The 18,448-nt window shown below is 37.8% G+C and overlaps 2 protein-coding genes across 2 annotated transcripts; both read right to left on the minus strand.

The window, feature by feature from the left end:
• Positions 1-461: 461 nt before the first annotated feature.
• Positions 462-13,281, minus strand: LOC115435457 (gamma-aminobutyric acid type B receptor subunit 2-like). The gene is given in 18 exon segments (XM_030157881.1): positions 462-903; positions 2,139-2,268; positions 2,445-2,538; positions 3,168-3,290; positions 3,905-4,132; positions 5,661-5,771; positions 6,255-6,380; positions 6,665-6,763; positions 7,763-8,118; positions 8,421-8,501; positions 8,589-8,649; positions 8,743-8,985; positions 9,589-9,777; positions 10,457-10,522; positions 10,723-10,824; positions 11,356-11,526; positions 11,976-12,113; positions 12,823-13,281. Coding segments are annotated over 18 exon segments (2,721 nt in total). The 5' UTR covers positions 13,069-13,281; the 3' UTR covers positions 462-746.
• Positions 13,282-15,671: 2,390 nt separating this feature from the next.
• rpp25l (ribonuclease P/MRP 25 subunit-like) lies at positions 15,672-18,277 on the minus strand. The gene is made up of 2 exons (XM_030157874.1): positions 18,209-18,277; positions 15,672-16,992 (listed from the first exon to the last, which is right to left on the minus strand). Exon 2 carries the CDS (start codon positions 16,990-16,992, stop codon positions 16,324-16,326), a length of 669 nt encoding a protein of 222 aa, XP_030013734.1. The 5' UTR covers positions 18,209-18,277; the 3' UTR covers positions 15,672-16,323.
• Between the last annotated feature and the right edge of the window lie 171 nt (positions 18,278-18,448).

Genomic DNA, 18,448 nt, shown 5'->3' on the forward strand with positions numbered 1-18,448 from the left:
AATAACATGAACAAACTGAAATTTCTTAAGAAAATTAAGTGCAATTTGAACAATAATATGTCTCAGTTTGTCATTTTCACATGTGCATTACAATGTACAGATCACAGTGGATCTACAAATACACAAAACATTTAATAACAGGCAGAATATTGTTAAAATTAGACTTCAGACATTTCAAAATGTTCATATTTGTTCAGGTTATTCGTGTTTTTGTGAAATGTTAGTTTGTTTTAGTGTAAATACAGTAAAATGGCATGAAAATTTTTAGATTTACAAAGAGAAAAATTTGGAGTTGTGAGTATTTATAGGTTATTCTGATAGTATTTTAATGATCCGACCCACCGGAGATTAAATTGGTCTGTTTGTGGAACCTGAACTAAAATCATTAATATCTTCAGTGTAATTTTTACATTTCACAAATTCATCCCAGGGGCCAGACTGGACCCTTTGGTGGGCTGGATTTGGCCCCCGGGCCGCATGTTTGACACCTGTGCCTTAAGTTATTATTGGAATACCCAAGACTGCAGTCGGATCCACTCCATGATCTATTCCGCACTTCATCTAAGAAGGAGCCACAATTTTTAAAAAATTTCTCCTGTCTGTTATTGATCTTAAAAAATCAGTTGTTCATAGCTGGCAATTTTAATCATTCCATCCATCCATCCATCCATCCATCCATCCATCCATCCATCCATCCATCAGTCTTTTTAACTGTTTCCTTGTGTTAAACCTGTGGTCTGATTGGCTCAGCAGTGTCGTCTCTGCAGGTTTGAGTCAGTGTCACAGTAAATAAAGGCGTCTTCCCTGCTGAACAGGTCTGAACTGCTGGAAGTGACGCCACCAACGAGGGGGAGATACGAGTGATGGAGGATCGGCAGCTGAACCGAGAGACGGCGGTGGACACTGTGGTGAAAACGGAAAAACAGAAATACTCAATTGAAGGAAGTGGAAGGATGTTTATGTGTAGCATTAATATCAAATGAAGTATCAGACAAAAACATCTTCAGTTTCAGCTGTATCACTGTTTACTGAATATGAGGTGAGGAAACAGAAAATGGAACAAATACAACATCAAAATATGTAGAAGAAATCTGAATTATTTCATATAATAAAAAAAACAAGCAAATAAAAACGTCACAGTATGAAAATCTGTAAAAACACAGACTCTTTACACTCAATGGTGGATCTAGATGATAGTATGTGGGAATTTTCATATATATGTTTTAACTAAAGAGCTACAAAAATTCGTACATTTTCTGCTATCATACCCTGTATTAACCTTTAAAGATCTACAACTATTTTCATGGCTACTTCTAACTTTTCTCCTCATTTAACCCTTCCTAAGTGATTTAATACTACTTATTATAATACTATCCTCTGCATTTTCAGCAAAAATTAGGCATTTTCCTGTACTTAATTCACTGATTGTGTAAATATTAACAAAAGCTCAAAGTAAATTCAAATGTTATTATATTAAAACAGAAAACTGAAGAAAATATAAATGCCTACAACCACTGCCATTTGTCAAACTACATGGGTTTAACTGCTGAATATGACAGTGTTTCCATGTTCACTACGAAGTCTCTGAACATCCAAATGGGGCGTAGATGATGTCGCTGAAAAGCTGAGAAACTGCATTTTACCTGAATAATATAATATAAATACACAAATAGATTAGTGCTTCAAAAGTTAATAAACATTTTAGATAAGTAGATACTTTTGGTGGCAGCTGTTTAGGTCTTTGAGGATTATCATTTATTTTAATTAAGCAGAGAATGTTGTTTTAAACTAAATGAAAGATTGGAAACTCAATAATATGATTCAACATTATACAATGCAAACCTTTAACTCTACAGCTGACCTGTAAATAGAGTTATTATTTAAAGTACATTTTCAGGTGTTTCTTTTCAGATGTTCATGTGCACAGATGCTGAACAGTCACTTCAGTGGAATTATTTTGTAATTCCCAACTAAATCTCATTCTTAATACTGGTTTTGGTTGACTGAATGGTCCGGAAATAAATATATTTATTTCATTATATTTATAACAAATAAACTTTTAGATCTGTTGGAAACTCTTCTCATTTCACATTTATGAAAAGACATGATGTATGTGTTTGTGTTTGTTTTGGACTCACCTTTCAGGACAGTTGATGTAGTCTGGATCTGGCTCTGGACTTGAAGGCCTCCTCTCTGAGTCTCTGTTTGAAGCACAGACCTGAACCACATGAGTCCACATCCCTGATCTGATCTCAGATTGGACCAAAGCTGAAAAACAGACATTTCACATCATAGTTACTGCTGTTCTTCCTCTTATCTGAAGGCAGACACCAGTAGTTCATGTCTTTTACATGTGATGTAGGTTGGACTTGTGGCTGTAGTTTGTGTAGTTCCGGCTATGATCTTAGAGGGCAGCAGTGTCATCTCTATGTATATTTATTTACCGTAGTTTGCATCATCTGTTGAGAGCTGACGGTTTTGATCCAGCTTTGACATCTCACACAGCTGCATGGAGATGGTTTCAATTTCGACGTTCAACTGTCAACGACATCAGATATAAGAGTGATAGATTAATCATTAACAGATTAAATCTTACTTTTGCTCAAAACGTTCTGGGAGTGTGACTGAGAATTGATCTGCTCATGTTTTCAGCTTTTTATGTCACAGAAATATATCCTCCTGAGACCCAGGGGAGTAAAAGTTTTAGATTTTTTACATTAAACAATGATTCAGTACTATATTTTCTCTGGAATGTCCTTAGCAGTTGACAGTGTTGCACTGCTGGATCTCAGGAGGACAGGACTTGATGGATAAAGTTTGGTCAAATGCTGTACTAATGTACTCTGAATATTATTATAATGGTATTATTAATGCATATTTTTATTTTGTTTTTAGTCAGATAACACAACAGGCACAATCTCTCATTCTGCATTCCTGTTTCCAACCCACATTAGCATTAAAAAAAACCCCATTACATTAACAAAACACAACAGAGGAAAAGAAAAGGCAGAAAATTAATAATTATATGACAGAAAAAAAAAAAAAAGGAAAAATAATATCTTATTATTAATATTTTTATAGCACACAAGTGCATGTTTTATAGGTCATGTTTTTAGATCAGTGTATTTCTGTCTGAGCTTGTTGATCTTGTCCAGGTGTGTGTTCACCTGAATGGCTCTGGTCTTCAGGTGCTGGTTTAACCTAAGCAGGTCTGCATTTTTATGCTGCACCTTCAACGGCGGCTGAACCTGAACCTGAAGCTCATCTCTGTCTGACCACATGAACAAACACTGAAAAAAAAACAGGACATGAGGATTATTCAGAACAGGGGTGTACGGCCCATGGACAAAAACTGGGACAGCAAAGGGTTAAATCTGTCCCACAAGATGAATTTTGAGTTGGAGAAATTCAGGGGCCACATACACATACATCCCAATTTGATCTGAAATGAGTCACACCAGTAAAGTAATATTATTATAACCTATAAATGATGACCGCTTGATATTTTTCTCTTTTAGTGTGAAAAACCTAAAATTACATGAAGAATATATTTACATTTACAAACCAATCTTACATTAAAAATATGAATAATCTAAATAACCATGAACAACCTGAAATTTCTTGAGAAAGATATGCGGAATTTTAACAATATTAGGCCTGTTTCTAAAAGTTTTGTGTCTTTGTAGATTAACTGTTATCTGTAAGTTGTAATGCACATGTGTAAATGAGAAGCTGAGGCACAATACTGTGAAAGTTGCCCTATTACTTATTATTATTATTATTATGGTTATCATGCTGTTAATTTACTGGTCTGGCCCACTTGAAATCAAATTGGGTTGTACGCGGCCCCTGAACTATAATGAGCCTGGTATAGAAGGATATGAAGGTGAAGACTCTGACCCACCTTTGGACCAAACAGAGACACCAGGAGGAGGAGGTTACAGCTGAGGATGAGAGAACTGATGAGACAGAACTGAAGAGGTGGATTATGGGATGTCGTCATAGCCGCTGACAGTCCTGACAGACTGAACAGTGTTAGAGCAGACATACTGAAGGTCAGCTGTTTACTGGAGACCAACATGTCATCAGAAAGTCCAGATCTGACACTCCAGGCCACAAAACACCCCAGACCCTGATAACGAAACACAAAAGCACAGCTTTAGCATGAAAATGACAATAAATAGGTGTTCAAATATTAACAACATTTTTGATTCTGTAAAACAACCAAAAAATACCCATTACTTTGCCAAATGTAGTATTTTATCAACCCTCTAAACTTAATAGAAATGGAAACCACTGACAGCATAGGCTGTTGGCTCCAGGTTATATCTATTTTTGGTTGTTTGACTGTAATTCTTGTCATTCTTTGCAGCTTCTGTGTGTCTTTCTTATTACATATTTTCATATTTACCCAAGAATAACTGTCTGAGCTATTGCACATCCTATAATGACATCATCTAGATGGTTTGTTTTTTTGTTGTGGAGCTGTTTTTTGTTTTTATTTTTATGTTTTTATTTTTTGTTTCTGATTTTTGGCCTATTTATTCTTTTTTTCTGTTGTTAGTATTACCATTGTTATTGTAATTGTTTTGTGTTGTGTGCTGTTGTTGATTTTTGTGTTGTTGTGTTGAGTGTATGTACATCCTGTTTGTTGAGTGAGTTGTGGGAAATTGTGGTGCTTTATATATGTGTTGTTGATGACCCCAGGAAGAGTAGCTGCTGTGGTGTGCAGCAGCTAATGGGGATCAAACTAATAAACTAAACTAAACATACTCAAGCAAATTTAGGTACAAAAAAAAAGTCAAACAGGAGGAGGCAATAATATCTTTAGAGATTATAAAGTCATAAAGAAACCAGAAAAAAGATTAAACTTGTAAAAAATACAAGGAAAAAACTCAGAAAGCGGGAAGCGTTTATTGTAATTTATGGCATGATAATCTCAGAGAACATTACATGTTTTTGTTTGTTTTTACACAGTTTGTTATACAAATTTAATCTTGTATTTCTTGAAATTTTACCTGCTTGAAAAAATGTTTTCATTCATCATATCCTTCATTGCATTTGTACTTGTTTGTACTTACCAATTTGTACTAATTTTACTTTTTGTTGTTCTATGACATATGGTTTGTGTTTTTAATGCATGTATGTATGAACATGATCTGTAACCATTTCTGTGAGATACTAAACAACCTGAGGCTCTTTTGGATCAAAAATTCCGACGTTACATTATGTCAGTACACTTGTGTGTTGTTAAAGGCCAATAAAAAGTCTTTGACAGATATCAGTAGTTTCTATTTAATATAAGTTTCTATTCACCGTGACATCTCATTAGCAGAGGGAAAAAGTACAGATAGATCTGAAAATTTATTAGAGGATGTAAAAAAAATAAAAACAATGAAACCAGAATTACTTATTGAGTAAGAATTAACCTCTGACCAAGATTCCTGGACAGATAAAGCATCATGGGATTTGTAGTTGGTGAAGTGTAAAATACATTACTGTGGAACCCAGTGGAACCTGTTGTAAAAAGCAAAAGAAACCTTACATGATAAAAAGCTACATTGTCTGTTTTGTTTCTCAAGTGGTTCCAGATGTCAAGTATGATCCTATAAAATCAGTGTAAATGGAGTGTAAGATGAGCTGCAATGTTGGGTCCTGACCAGGAGGGGGCCTTTGTATCCGCACACAGCTGTTAGCCACAGTTCCATGTTTCTGCTGCTGCACTGTTTGGAGAAGGGCTGGATGATCAAGTCCTGGTCAGAGTCGTCACTCTGAAAAACGCACAACACAGTCACACTTAGACTGTTATAAACTGCCATCTTAGAATAAATAAAAGATGTGCACTCCCAGTAGATCAGTAAGTTGGTCTTAAGAAAATAACACCAACAAGGACTAACTCCCAATTTCTGGAATTTTATCTAAAAATTTACATCTGACGAAAGACAGAGTCACTAGCTTAAATGTCCTAAGTCTATTATTTCTGTTGTAGAGATACATGATGTTCTTCAATGGGAAACGTTACAACTGTTGACAATTGGATTAACAGCTAACAACAGCAGAGGAGAGAAGAGATTTCAAGAAGAGCTGTTACTCTTAAAATGTCACACCTCGAATAAATCCTAAAAATGGCAGTTATATCAGCATGCAGATTTTTGTTCAATCTCAGAAATTATTGCCTCTCTTCCCAGAATTTCCTTGAAAAACAAACAAAACAAAATCAGATCTGAATCTTCCCACTCCTCCTCCTGTTGTACCTGAGCGTTGTGTTGCATCACCACCCATCTGAGAGGGTCCAGGATCTGCCAGGAGGTTAAAACAAACACATCCAACAGGAGGATCCAGAGGAGGACACAGCCAGATCTCTGAAGACCAGTCTGCTGCTGCAACACACATTTAACAACCTTTAAAACCATGTCAGAAGACAGAACAAAATCCTAAGGGTGAGTCAATCTTTAATAAAGAACAGATGAAGGAAGGGGATTAAACAGTAGAATGGGAGGAGTACGGTGAAGATGGACAAAGATCTGAAATAAGAACTAAATGAACTTGGGCAATGAAAACATAGAACGCTGGGAACAATGAGCTTTTCCTGGAGAGGTACAATGTGAATTTTTAATATCATTATTTTTCATGTTAAAATGAGACTTTAGGAGCTTTGTTTTACCTTCTGGTTCATGAGTCCCAGTAAATAAAGCCTCCATGTCTTAGTGAACAGAACAGCGAATGCCACAGTATGTCCAACCGACAGAATCCACAGACGCACCTGCAGCACCAAACCAACCAAGAAATTAGTAAAAAAAAATGTTAGATAAAGAACCTCTTTTTCAACACACTAAATATTGTCATTATTGCCAAGAGTTGTCAATAATACTGTTTCTTTGTGAATTCATCGTGAATTTCATCTTTGACCTTCAATCACAAAAATACTTCCTCAGTCCCTGAGTCTAAATGAATGTGACGTGGAAAACCCGTTTGTCAAAAATAGATTAAATCACTATATTTTAATACCAATTTACTGTAACTTAATACTAAGTCCTTATCCTAATAGAAGTAAAAACTCACACTTGGGGTCAAAAAATAAGAGTTGAGTCAACCAGTCTTCAGAAGCCTTTTTCATGTGTTTATTCACCAATCAAACACACGGGACGCTCCTCTGGAGAAGAGCCGACGTAGCCCTAAACTCACAGCCTTTTATACCCTTTTGCCCATCCTTCTAGAAGGTTTGGGGTATTTTTCCACTGGCAGAAATTATTTTATGATTTCAATCGCCTTCAGAAGCTCTTGTTTTCTTATTAAAATTCTCTTTGGTCAGGCACATCTATTTTGTTTGCAATACCTGCCACATACACACACACTAGGTCACACCAAATCATTTACTTTCTTATATGTCTCCAGTTCTAATCAACAGCACAGCTGTGCAGGGGCACGTGCCGAAGACATGTGCCAACTGTGCCACTAGCAGGTCCGGGCGTACTGCCAATGGCCTTGGGCACACTGCCAACGGTTACATAAGCCCACACCTGCAGGCCACACAACTCATATCTTCAGACTCAGAAATCATTTCATGTCTCACACAGAAATCATGTCACAGACAGAGAATCCTTCTGTCACAAATCTTCTACCATCAGTTACATAAGCTTGCACCTGCACAACGTCATGTCACACACACAGAGAATACACAGAGAATCCTTCTATAAATGTTTGCACCAAATATGATAAAACTGTCAAGCTGTTCCTCAGATTATATTATAATTTTACTCACAGAGCAGAGGAGGTCAAAGGTCCAGTCTGAAAGCAAGGCTTCATCCAGACCAGAGATCAGGACTGAGGAGGAGCAGAGGAGTAGACCCAGCAGGAGCAGCTCATCCTGGAACCCACCACTTGATATGACAGCAACAACAGAAACAACACAAACAGAGTGAGTGTGTGAGCTCTGTCAGGTCTGTCAGGTTCATCTGCAGTCGTACCAGTGTTTATACATGATGACGTTGAAACAGATGACGCTCAGAGTGAGGAAGATGATCACAGCAGCAGCTGAAGACACAGTGGTGTACACCAGGAGGCTGACATATCGATGCTCCAGACGGACCTCGGTCTGGTCTCTGGCTGGTCCTGAACCTGAAGGAATGACATCTATAAGTTCACATGGCCTCTAAAGGTATCACAAACCCTGTTACCAGCAGCAGAAACCATCTCACTAAATGTGATGTATTGTTATGCTGATGACACACTTGTTTATAAGACGATGATACTGGTCATTTTTAATCCTACTTTAGATATTCATATTTTGTATTTTATCAGAGTAAATAGTCCAGGAAGAAAGCCTCTCTCCTCTGAGTCCTATGTTTTCTGTTCATGATTCCTAACAAATGAATAAATGAAGTGAAAATGTAAAATCTGATACGAGTTAATTTTCTGACCTTTAAACTTGAGCAGGTTGTTCGTCAGTTTTAGTTGCTGGGTGCTGGTATTGAACTCACCCACCAACACTCCACCACTACCTGAGGACATACACATATGTTAACATGTATTTAGTACGTCCTTATGTACACATCACATAAACATGCATCAGAGTTTGGCAGAAATACCTTGAAACTGGATCAACTCAATGGTGCTCATTCTCTCCCCATTCCGAAAGAACACTGGACCCTGAAAGCAACACTGTGCTATTAAAATTGTTTAATTTTCATTTCCACATTGTTCCAGGTGTGTGTGTGTGTGTGTGTGTGTGTGTGTGCTCACCGTTACTCCTTCAAACTGTGTGTGCCTCAGGGCCTCCAGGAGCCTCTTTGCAACATTCTCTTCGCTTACGCTCATGTTTCTACGGATGCTGTATTTTTCCTGTTGTTTTACCGTCTCCATCACATGACTCAGAGCTTTGGCAGCGACCCAGATGGCGTCATAGGCAAAGCCATGGAGGGGGCTGACCTTTGACCCTTCATGGACAAGCTGCCTGAGGTAGGCCTCCTCGTATTCCTGAGGAGTCTGAACAGAAGTAGATCATCAAAATTGTAGTAAAACTACAAAACCTGACAAGTCAGTTGACTAGAGATACAAGGGTTCATAATAATATTGTTAAAATGGCACTTGATTTTTTTTTTTTTTTTTTAAGAAATTTCAGGTTGTTATTCACATTGTTGTTCACACGTTGTTCATGTTATTCACATTTTTTAAAGGATAGAAACATTTTCATAATTCAGTTTGACTGATTCACTCTAAAGCATGGAAAAAAGTTTTGAGTTGACATTATTTATTGGTTTTTATGTTATTATTTTACTGGTCTGGCATGTTTGAGGTCACAGTGGGCTGTGGGTAGCCCCTGAACTTAACTGAGTTGGGTTAGAGGATCCAGAGGTTATACTGATCCATTTCCAAGAATCAACAAAATGTTATTTCTCTCCATCTAATGGAGCTAAAAGTTGACTGTTTTCAAAGCTTGTCATGGTCAGTGGACTCATATTTATATTATAAGCAAGTAGATAAAATAGACGTATGAGTCAAAATATTAGTCAAGATTCCAAAAATTGTAATAGAATTACAAAAGAATAAACCCTGAATGATGTGGATCTGAATAATAGATTTTCTGACCCGTCCAGAGATGCCCAGTTTGTTGGTGTTGCTCAAAGGTCTGATCTGCAGTCTGATGGATCCGTCTGCAGCCATAACCAAACTGTTGGCTGTACAACCAGAGACCCGCCAGCCCAGCGTCCAGTCGATGGCTCCTCCTCCTGAGATGATCCACTGATATCGAGACCCGAACAGGTTCAGCCTGTATGCCTGAAAAAAATCACATAAAGAACATCACTGTTTGTTATAGAATTTCAGGTTTCAGGTCTGGGTCTAGGTCTGAATTCAAGCTCTATAACCTCTTAACCCCCTGGTCATTCTGGAGGCTTGAATCTATTTTATCTCTTTTTTTGACAGCGATACCGGATTATAAACCAGAGAAATGACAACAGTAAACAAAAACTGCTTTTATTGCCTTATTTTCATCTCACTTAACAAGAACAGTGAAGCTGCTCTATAAGAAATACAGTGGTGAAAAAAGTTTTTGGACACCCATATATTCATATTGCATACATAATCACTCAAAGTGATTGAACTCTGCCAAGTATTGTTCCATTTTCCAAACCTACATGCTCCCTTCTGGCTGTGCTCTGTTCCATCAAGGTCAAAAGTGGATGTTACAGCAGATAATGAAACACATCTAGGGCATGACATGTTGAAACTGTCAAGAATTTAGATCAGTTGCATTTGTTTGTGTCTGTGTGATGCAGCCACACCTTTTCAAACACAAAAAAGGATATATTTCAAGTATATATTTCAAATATTTCCCGATCATTCTGATTATGTAAAATTTTAAGAGTGTCCTAAACCTGTTTTCTGCTAAAACCACAGAATGAGGACTATATAAGTGCCCACATGCTTTAGGTCACATGGTGTTCAGAATACTCACACAGCAGAAAACCTCTGAGACAGAATCCTCTTCAAATTGTCCAATAAATATCCGGGCATCACTTTCCTGCAAAAAACAAAAACAGATGTAAACTACCTGAATCATGATAACAAACACAACACAGTCTAGTTTACACTTTTTTTGGTTTCCTCCACCTCCTTCCTCTATACTCTTCCTCTGTTTCATGTTCTGCTCTTTTCACTAACTGATTTCTAACTGTCTGTACACAGATGATTTCTGTAAGTCTTGATTTCCTACTTCAGCACCTTTAGTTTCTTCATTTTGCTGCAGGCATCATCTGAAAACCTTTCTGCAGAAACCACGTGAATATTAGCCTTCACCAGCTGTCGGAGCAGATCCTTCTGCATCTGGAAAACAGGTAGACCACAGAAGAAGAAAACAAACATGAGCAGTCGAACGCAGTCATTGGCCTTCTATGTGAAAACATTGTGAAATTTTATTCTATGCTGATGATATAGGTATTTTACTGCAAAGGTTGGATCAGATGTTCTTTAAAGGTTATATTCTGATTTAACCAATGCTGTTTGTAATTGAATGTGTCAAAAGAGTCAATATGTTTTTATTCAAAGGCCACAGTGTAGATCTCATAAGAAGAGTCAGTACTGAGGGGAAATTAAATTTTACATCCAAGGTTTCCATCAGAAATTTTCACTATCAAGTGAAACAGAAAAGCAACCAATCACTATCAATGCTATATGTTTCTTGATAGATGCATATCCGCATTACAGTGTTTTATATAGCTCATTAATGGCAGAGGTGATATTCATACTTCTATTTAACAAGTTTTATAGGTAGGTTTAATCACCAAATAGTTATTTTAAAATTATTTCTAACCTCAAATAAATTCTGAACATGGTAGAATATATTCTGAGTTTTACCTCTGAAGGTCTCAGTCTCTCCTGGGTCAGGATGCCAACTCTGGTCCACCTGTATTTCTGCAGCAGCTTCACAGAGGCCTGGTTCAGAGCCCGGTCTGAAGGCACTGTACTGAACAGGTTACTGTACAACTTCCTGTTAGAAAGATTAGGAGCAGAGGCGGCAAAAGACACCTGAGAAAAGAAAATCAAGGTCATTTAATCAGAGTCAGCATATAGATGATGTAGGTTTGTTTTTAATTTACTAATTGCTCATAATTAGTTCCTTAATTTCTGCTTCAAACAATAACAAACTTTATTCTATGGACAGAAACTCAATTAGACCAGATTAAATGACTGTGAAGTGATGCTTTTGGGCCAAGGAGCTGGTGTGAAGCCGATTAATATAATGCATTTTTGCACAGTTTACCACCTGTACATGCACAAATGACAAATAATCTTTCAGATATTCTAATTTATTTATATTTGACACATTTTACCTACACTTAATTCAGACATTAATGTATAAACAGGAATCTTATCATAAAAATGTGGCAAAAAAAGAGGCTGATCTGAAGCTGAAATGCTGATATGACTTCCTGGTGCTTTATGAGCTACAGGTTCTGATGACCTGTTATTCATACCTGGACCAGGTTCAGGGCTACCAGGGATCGACTGATGAGCGTTGTCACGGATTGACAGACTCCTCCAAACAGCATCAGGTACTTTGGCCCCGCCCACATGGCATCGAACAGGGCTCTGAGTCCACGAGGAGCATCACACTAAGGATACAGAACCAAAACATTGAACACTGAGCTGCTTTAGAGGGTAAGGTATGTGTGTGCAGTGAGGGTGTTTTAAGTTTGGACTTCTGTTCTGTAAAGATGGTGTTCCAGTCTTTACAGAACTGCAATAGATCCATCCACAGTTTCATCTATAGATGTATTCTGTAAACCAACATTTACTCAGATTTTTCCCATTAAACCTGAATCTCATTAAAAGCTTAAACTTCTCTAGTATTTAATGAACAGCCTTAAATCCATAAAGATCCAGAATTATTTTTTGTGTTGAAGTCCAAATGATTTTTTCTCTACATTTAACTATTACCAAATGATTTATCACCATTTATTATAATGTTGTCCTCTGCATTTTTTCAGTGAAAACAGGTATTTTTCTATAGACATCTAATGCTGCTAAAAAGCTGAGAACCTGCATTTTAACTCAGTTATTCACATGTATTGATAGGATTAGTGGTTCAAAAGTTTCACATTTTAGATCAGCAGATGCTTTTGGGTCTTTAAGGGTTAAATATACTTTCTTGTTTATTTTTGTTGGGCTCAGTTAATCACATTTATGGTACACATGCTATTTATTTATCTTATTAATTGATTTTTTTTCATAAAACTCCCTCCAGTGATCCACAATAAACATTATATCTTCTGTCTGTATGTGGTCTTCTGTTCCTTTTTTGGACCTGGATCTGAACCTCACCTGTGAGTCCAGCAGTTGGAGCTGGATTTCGTAGTTCCCCAAAGGTGGTGGTTGTTCCTTCAGGTCCTGCAGAGCCAGTTTAACAGCTGGGATCACAGAGGCTGTCATGTTTTCTATCCCTGATCCTGGACTGACAGGCATCATCCAGAGAACAGGCAGAGGGTGTCGGACCTGGGCCAGGACCAGCTGGAACATGGGTCCGACCAGCATCAAGCTGAGAAGCAGTGGACGTCCACTCAGCTCCATGGCGTCCTGTGACTGTGGACACTTTTCCTGTGAGTGCTGTGGACTGAGTTTAATCCTGTTTAAGCAGCTGAGAAACGAGATCAAAGGCTCACCCGATCTACCAGATGCTCACACAGATCAGTTCACGGCATCCACACCACAAAATGACACAAACAGGTAGTGACACCAGACCCAAACAAACTATGTGTGGACGAAGACTCTGTTCATGTGGGACAATGTGACCAACACTGAGATGTAGACATTTCAATAAAAGGTCAAAAACACAAGTACATCTTCTCCTCCTGCTACAGAAAATAAAACAATTAGAAAGTTAGATAAGAAAGAACATAATAAATACTGAATCAATTAAAAGAATATAGACTCCAGAGCACATCAGAAACAACTGCGTCTTAGTTTATAGGGGTTTGATATGGTGACAAGGACAATGTTTTTTTGTTATTTTTTTTAAACAAACCATTGAACTAAACTGGAGGAACAGTGTTGCAATGATATGTTATACATATGTAATATGATTATATGTAGTAATCAGACTGAGACTGGGTTCATAGAACTGGGCAAATAAAAACCACTGGGTTAAAAAGCTGAAATGCAGCCTGTGGAAAGTAAGGGGATTGATTTTTGTATTAAAGGAGTTTATGCATATTATGCACATTATGCAGTTTATGCCTATTTCTGGCATATATATATATATATATATATATATATATATATATATATATATATATATATATATATATATATATATATATATATGAAAGTTTGAACTTTAGAAACATACGTCAGATGTTAAGATGACCATTACAAAGTTTGAAGCACTTGGTCTTTTCTATGTGATGAGAATGTGTCTCATGTATTGCAGATGCTTGTTATGCCTTTTAAACAATAATTAGGAACTTCTTGAGGATGGTGGGCCGTGAAGTCCAAGGAGATAAATGGACTGCAAAAACTGTTCACCACAACACACAGCAAGATGCCAGTAACTGTGGGAATTTGGTGTTAAAGGTAAAGATTTTAATTGAGTGTTTGTAGTAAACAGGTTTTTTTCCTTTATGTTAGCCAGTCATATGTAACTGAAATGCCATTTTGCAGCTTGCAGAAGGGTTTCTCAACAATGGAAACATCACAAGCAATCAGACGCACCCTGCAAATGTTTTAAAGGCTTGATGGGAAGTAGCCTGTGTCCTCCTACAGGTTGGAAGTCTGTGGAAAGAAACATGAAGCCATCACAGATGGGATAAATACTGAGACCAAATTTCCCTCACAAGATCAAAATAGTGTATATAGTGTGTAGATAGACTGCCTTGGCCCACCACCAAACTAATCCAGTTCATTAAACATCTCCTTAACAGAAAACCTTCTGACTGCTTCAGTGAAGGGGGTTAAACTAATTGAATTTGTCCTGCAAAAGTGGCAGCAACTGGGTTATTCCATCTGAGCATCAGAACAAAGACTGTAGATAAGAACAATGTGGTTTTCTGGTTTTTACACCAACAGTGACTTTTACCTGAGTTAGTTAATTTCAGCAGAAACAAACTGAAGACTTTTCTATTAAATTAGCTGAGGATTCTTGAACCTTATATCGATATGACATTTCCACAGGGTTTGCATGAATCTGTTCTGATGTGTCATTAACTGTGTGTTGATAATGTTCAATAGGCCATTATAAAGAAAAAAATCAACACATGCACATCTGCTTTTAGGCAAGTTATTGTTTAGTCTTTAGTGTTGCATAGTCTTACTTAGCTATTTGTTTTACTCTTTTTTTGTAAACTTGTTCAATAATTTAATCTGTTGTCATCTCCATCACCATTTTCCAACCTGTAAAACACAACCCCAATGGTTTGCACTTCAGTTCAATGGAAGGGCCATGAGTCAATGCAACTTATTGTTTTTGAATAGGTACACTAAACTTCTCCAACATCCAACAGCTGATTTGGGTGAGTACTTTCCTCTCATTGGACATCATTTGTATCATTTAGTCTCATTGTTTCCACAAAATGTCAAGCGAATTTGAGGCAAATATGTGAATATGTGTTTTCATAAACTGGTTCATAGTGAACTAGAAGCACTCGGAGAGCGCAGACCTCCACCAAGGTTGATCAGTGGCCCCCCCTGTGGGCCCCCCCCCCACGCCAAGGAGGTTATGTTTTTGCCAGGGTTTGTTTGTTTGTTTGTCTGTCCGTTAGTGTGCAACATAACTCAAAAAGTTATGGACAGATTTTGATGAAATTTTCAGGGTTTGTTGGAAATGGGCCCCCCCGTGGGCACCCCCACCCCCGATCACCACCAAAATTTAATCATTTCTTCCTTATCCCATTTCCAACAAACCCTGAAAATTTCATCAAACTCTGTCCATAACTTTTTGAGTTATGTTGCACACTAACGGACAGACAAACAGACAGACAGACAAACAAACAAACAAACAAACAAACCCTGGCAAAAACATAACCTCCTTGGCGGAGGTAATAATAATCAGGGCTGTCTTGTGTTGTCAGTAGGTGGCACTGTAGGTCTGTCTTACAAAAGGCTCTAATAAACATATTAGAGGATGCAGAACATTCAGTTGTTTTCCATCTAAAAAGACTGTGATGTCTTTTTGTCAAGGATGAGACAGAACAATAATTCATCTCATCAGTCGAGGTGACCTATCACACAATAAGCTTTCCACTTTACCGCAAATATCTGGGAATATTTGGCAAACAGCTGATGAGTCAGCGGATCAATCATGTGACTTAAATGTTTGCTATAACCTCAGTATCTATTTCAGCTCTTTAATTTTAACTTAGTGACATCTTTCTACATCAATACAGTTTTACAACCACTTGAAGTATTATCATTAATAAAAAAATTTATAAAAGCTGTCTGTCCATGCTGCTGCAGCAACACAGATGAGATACACACTTAATCTCTTCAAGTTTGGCACTTAACAAGAAGACATGTTTAAGTAAGTATGAACATTTGATACTGAGCCCTAAATTGTTTCTGCATTTGCTGTATAGACCTCTGGTGTTCATCAATGTATTCACTGTTAAATAAATGATGATACTGACTATAACATTTTCAGTTAAACCAAATAAAAGTACTTTAATTCACTTATTTTATGTCACAACTCAGAATTTACCAGGTGTAAAAGTAAACCCAGGAAGCTCATCTCTGAGAAGAAAAAACAAAACAAAACAAAATATCCTCTTCAGACGTACAACAAACGTGTCTTGCTTGAGTTCAGTCTTATTACATCCACCTCTCAACACTAAACTAACTCTGTCCTTTAGAGGACTCTCTCGGTCGTCCAGTCTGTCGGTTCGATGCTCCTTTCCCCCTGCTGCTGCCCCCTCCTCCTCCTCCTCCTCCTCCTCCTCTCTTCCTCCGATGCCCCACCCTCTGTCCACTGGCCCCTCCACCCTCCTCTCTGTTGCCACTCTGGGCCCAAAGGGAATCATATCGACCCGGGGCCTGGTATCCCGGCTGTCCTTGGTCCAGTGGTTCAGTGGAAAGGAGGATCCAGATGGAGGGCAGGTTCCTGCTGACTGTCAGACTGTCCAGTCCAGCTGTGGGCTCCAGAGGCTCCCACACTTCCTCCACTGTGCTATACAGCAGCTTTGTCAGCTGGTGCAGCCCCTTCACTCGCCGCTTCACTATCTCAGCACATGTGATGGCTTTGGAAACACCTTTTCCATTCGCTGTGAACACGATCTGTCTGCTCTGCGATTCTTTCTGTTGCTCCACACCGGCTTCCTCCACAGTGGGCGGTCCTTCACCCTCTACTGTGTTGGTTTTCACCTCCATGCGACTCAGAGCGAAACGCAGCAGGTTACGGATCTTGCTGCCATCTTTGACCCGGACCTCAGGGGTGTCAGAGGGAAGACCAGAGAATGGACAAACAGGTGGATGCTCCACCGTCCGAGCCTTCGAGTAGTTCTCCATCTTTGGACAGATGGACAGACAGAGTGTGTTACTGATGTGCAACAAAAACTAGACTTAACTAGACTTAAAATGAAACTTAACTAGTAGTCAAAAATAATGTTGAAATACAAACTGAATAAAGACCATGATGAACATTTGATCCAGAACATCAGGTAAAATCACCTTAGTTTGTGTTTTCTTCCAATGCTCATGGTTCATGATGAACATGAATAAAATGTAAAAATCATATTTGGAGTCATGCGTTCTTCCACTTTGGAACTGAGCAATAAGGCCAAAAACATTAAATCTCAATTTTCTTTCGGTCTACATAAACTCAGGATAAGAACTTGACTGAAGCATTTTTCAAGGTATATGTTACAAAAAATAAACAAGCAGCATTTTTTTTGTGTGTGTAAAATTTTGGTGAACAACAAATGTCTCCAACAGATGCACTGATCTCTGTTTATTAATTTAAAAAAGACCACTTTATCTGCTTTTCCAAATAACTGCTTTCCCTGTAATACCTGAAAATCTCAACTAAATCTAGTCTATTCTTTTAAAGAAAAGTCATGAAACGTTACGTATTTCTCACAGGAACGATACAAATGATCATCTTAAAGAATATGACGTATTGCTGTGTTAAATGTTAACAGTCTCCCAGGAAATTCAGGTGACAAAGAATTTTATTCCATGGTGAAAAAAATATTTGAACCTTTGATATTCACGGAGAGAAACGTCCTTCGTGGCAAAATCCTTGTCAAGTTAAAAACACCAACCATTCACCCAAAATAACAACCACATGTACTGCATATACACCGATCTACTCAATGCATCATAGGAAATCAAGCGGGTATTGAATAAATATCCCTCAGTCTGTACAACCTTAATTCTGAAGGTAAAAAATATTTTAAAAAATTCAACATCTGTAATGGAGATTAGCGTGATGGCTGTAGACTTCGTACAACTCAGCCGACTGATAAATAACAATAGAGTGTATCTTTATTCCGCTATACAGTAGCACAGCACCAACAGTTATATCAAAATAGTTTATATTGAGTTAAAAGTAAACTGAAGGAGTTTTATCTGTTAACATCTCCAGCTACAGGCTAATAACACGATTTGATTACACATCCAGAAAACTGTTAAATGTATAAAACACCATGTTCTCAAATATACGTGAATTTAGCGTCACATGGATTAAATAAAACTGCCTGAAAAAACATATTACAGGTCTTACCAGGCGTTTATTTAGTTACTCAGCTCTGCACATGTTGACTTCACCGACTACACTTTACGGCACCGTGTGTCAAAGCGAAATGCCGTAAATTGCCGGACTTTCTGTAGTTTTCTTTAAGTTCGAGCGCTACAGTGGTTCAGCTAAAGTAAAAACTGAATATAGATGAACAGGATTTGAACAGATATTTATCGGTGCTCATCAGGTAGTTAATAGCAAAAGTTAAGCAACAACAACAAGTCA

This window comes from Sphaeramia orbicularis, chromosome 16 (assembly GCF_902148855.1).
Source record: "Sphaeramia orbicularis chromosome 16, fSphaOr1.1, whole genome shotgun sequence".
Taxonomy (NCBI): Eukaryota; Metazoa; Chordata; class Actinopteri; order Kurtiformes; family Apogonidae; genus Sphaeramia; species Sphaeramia orbicularis.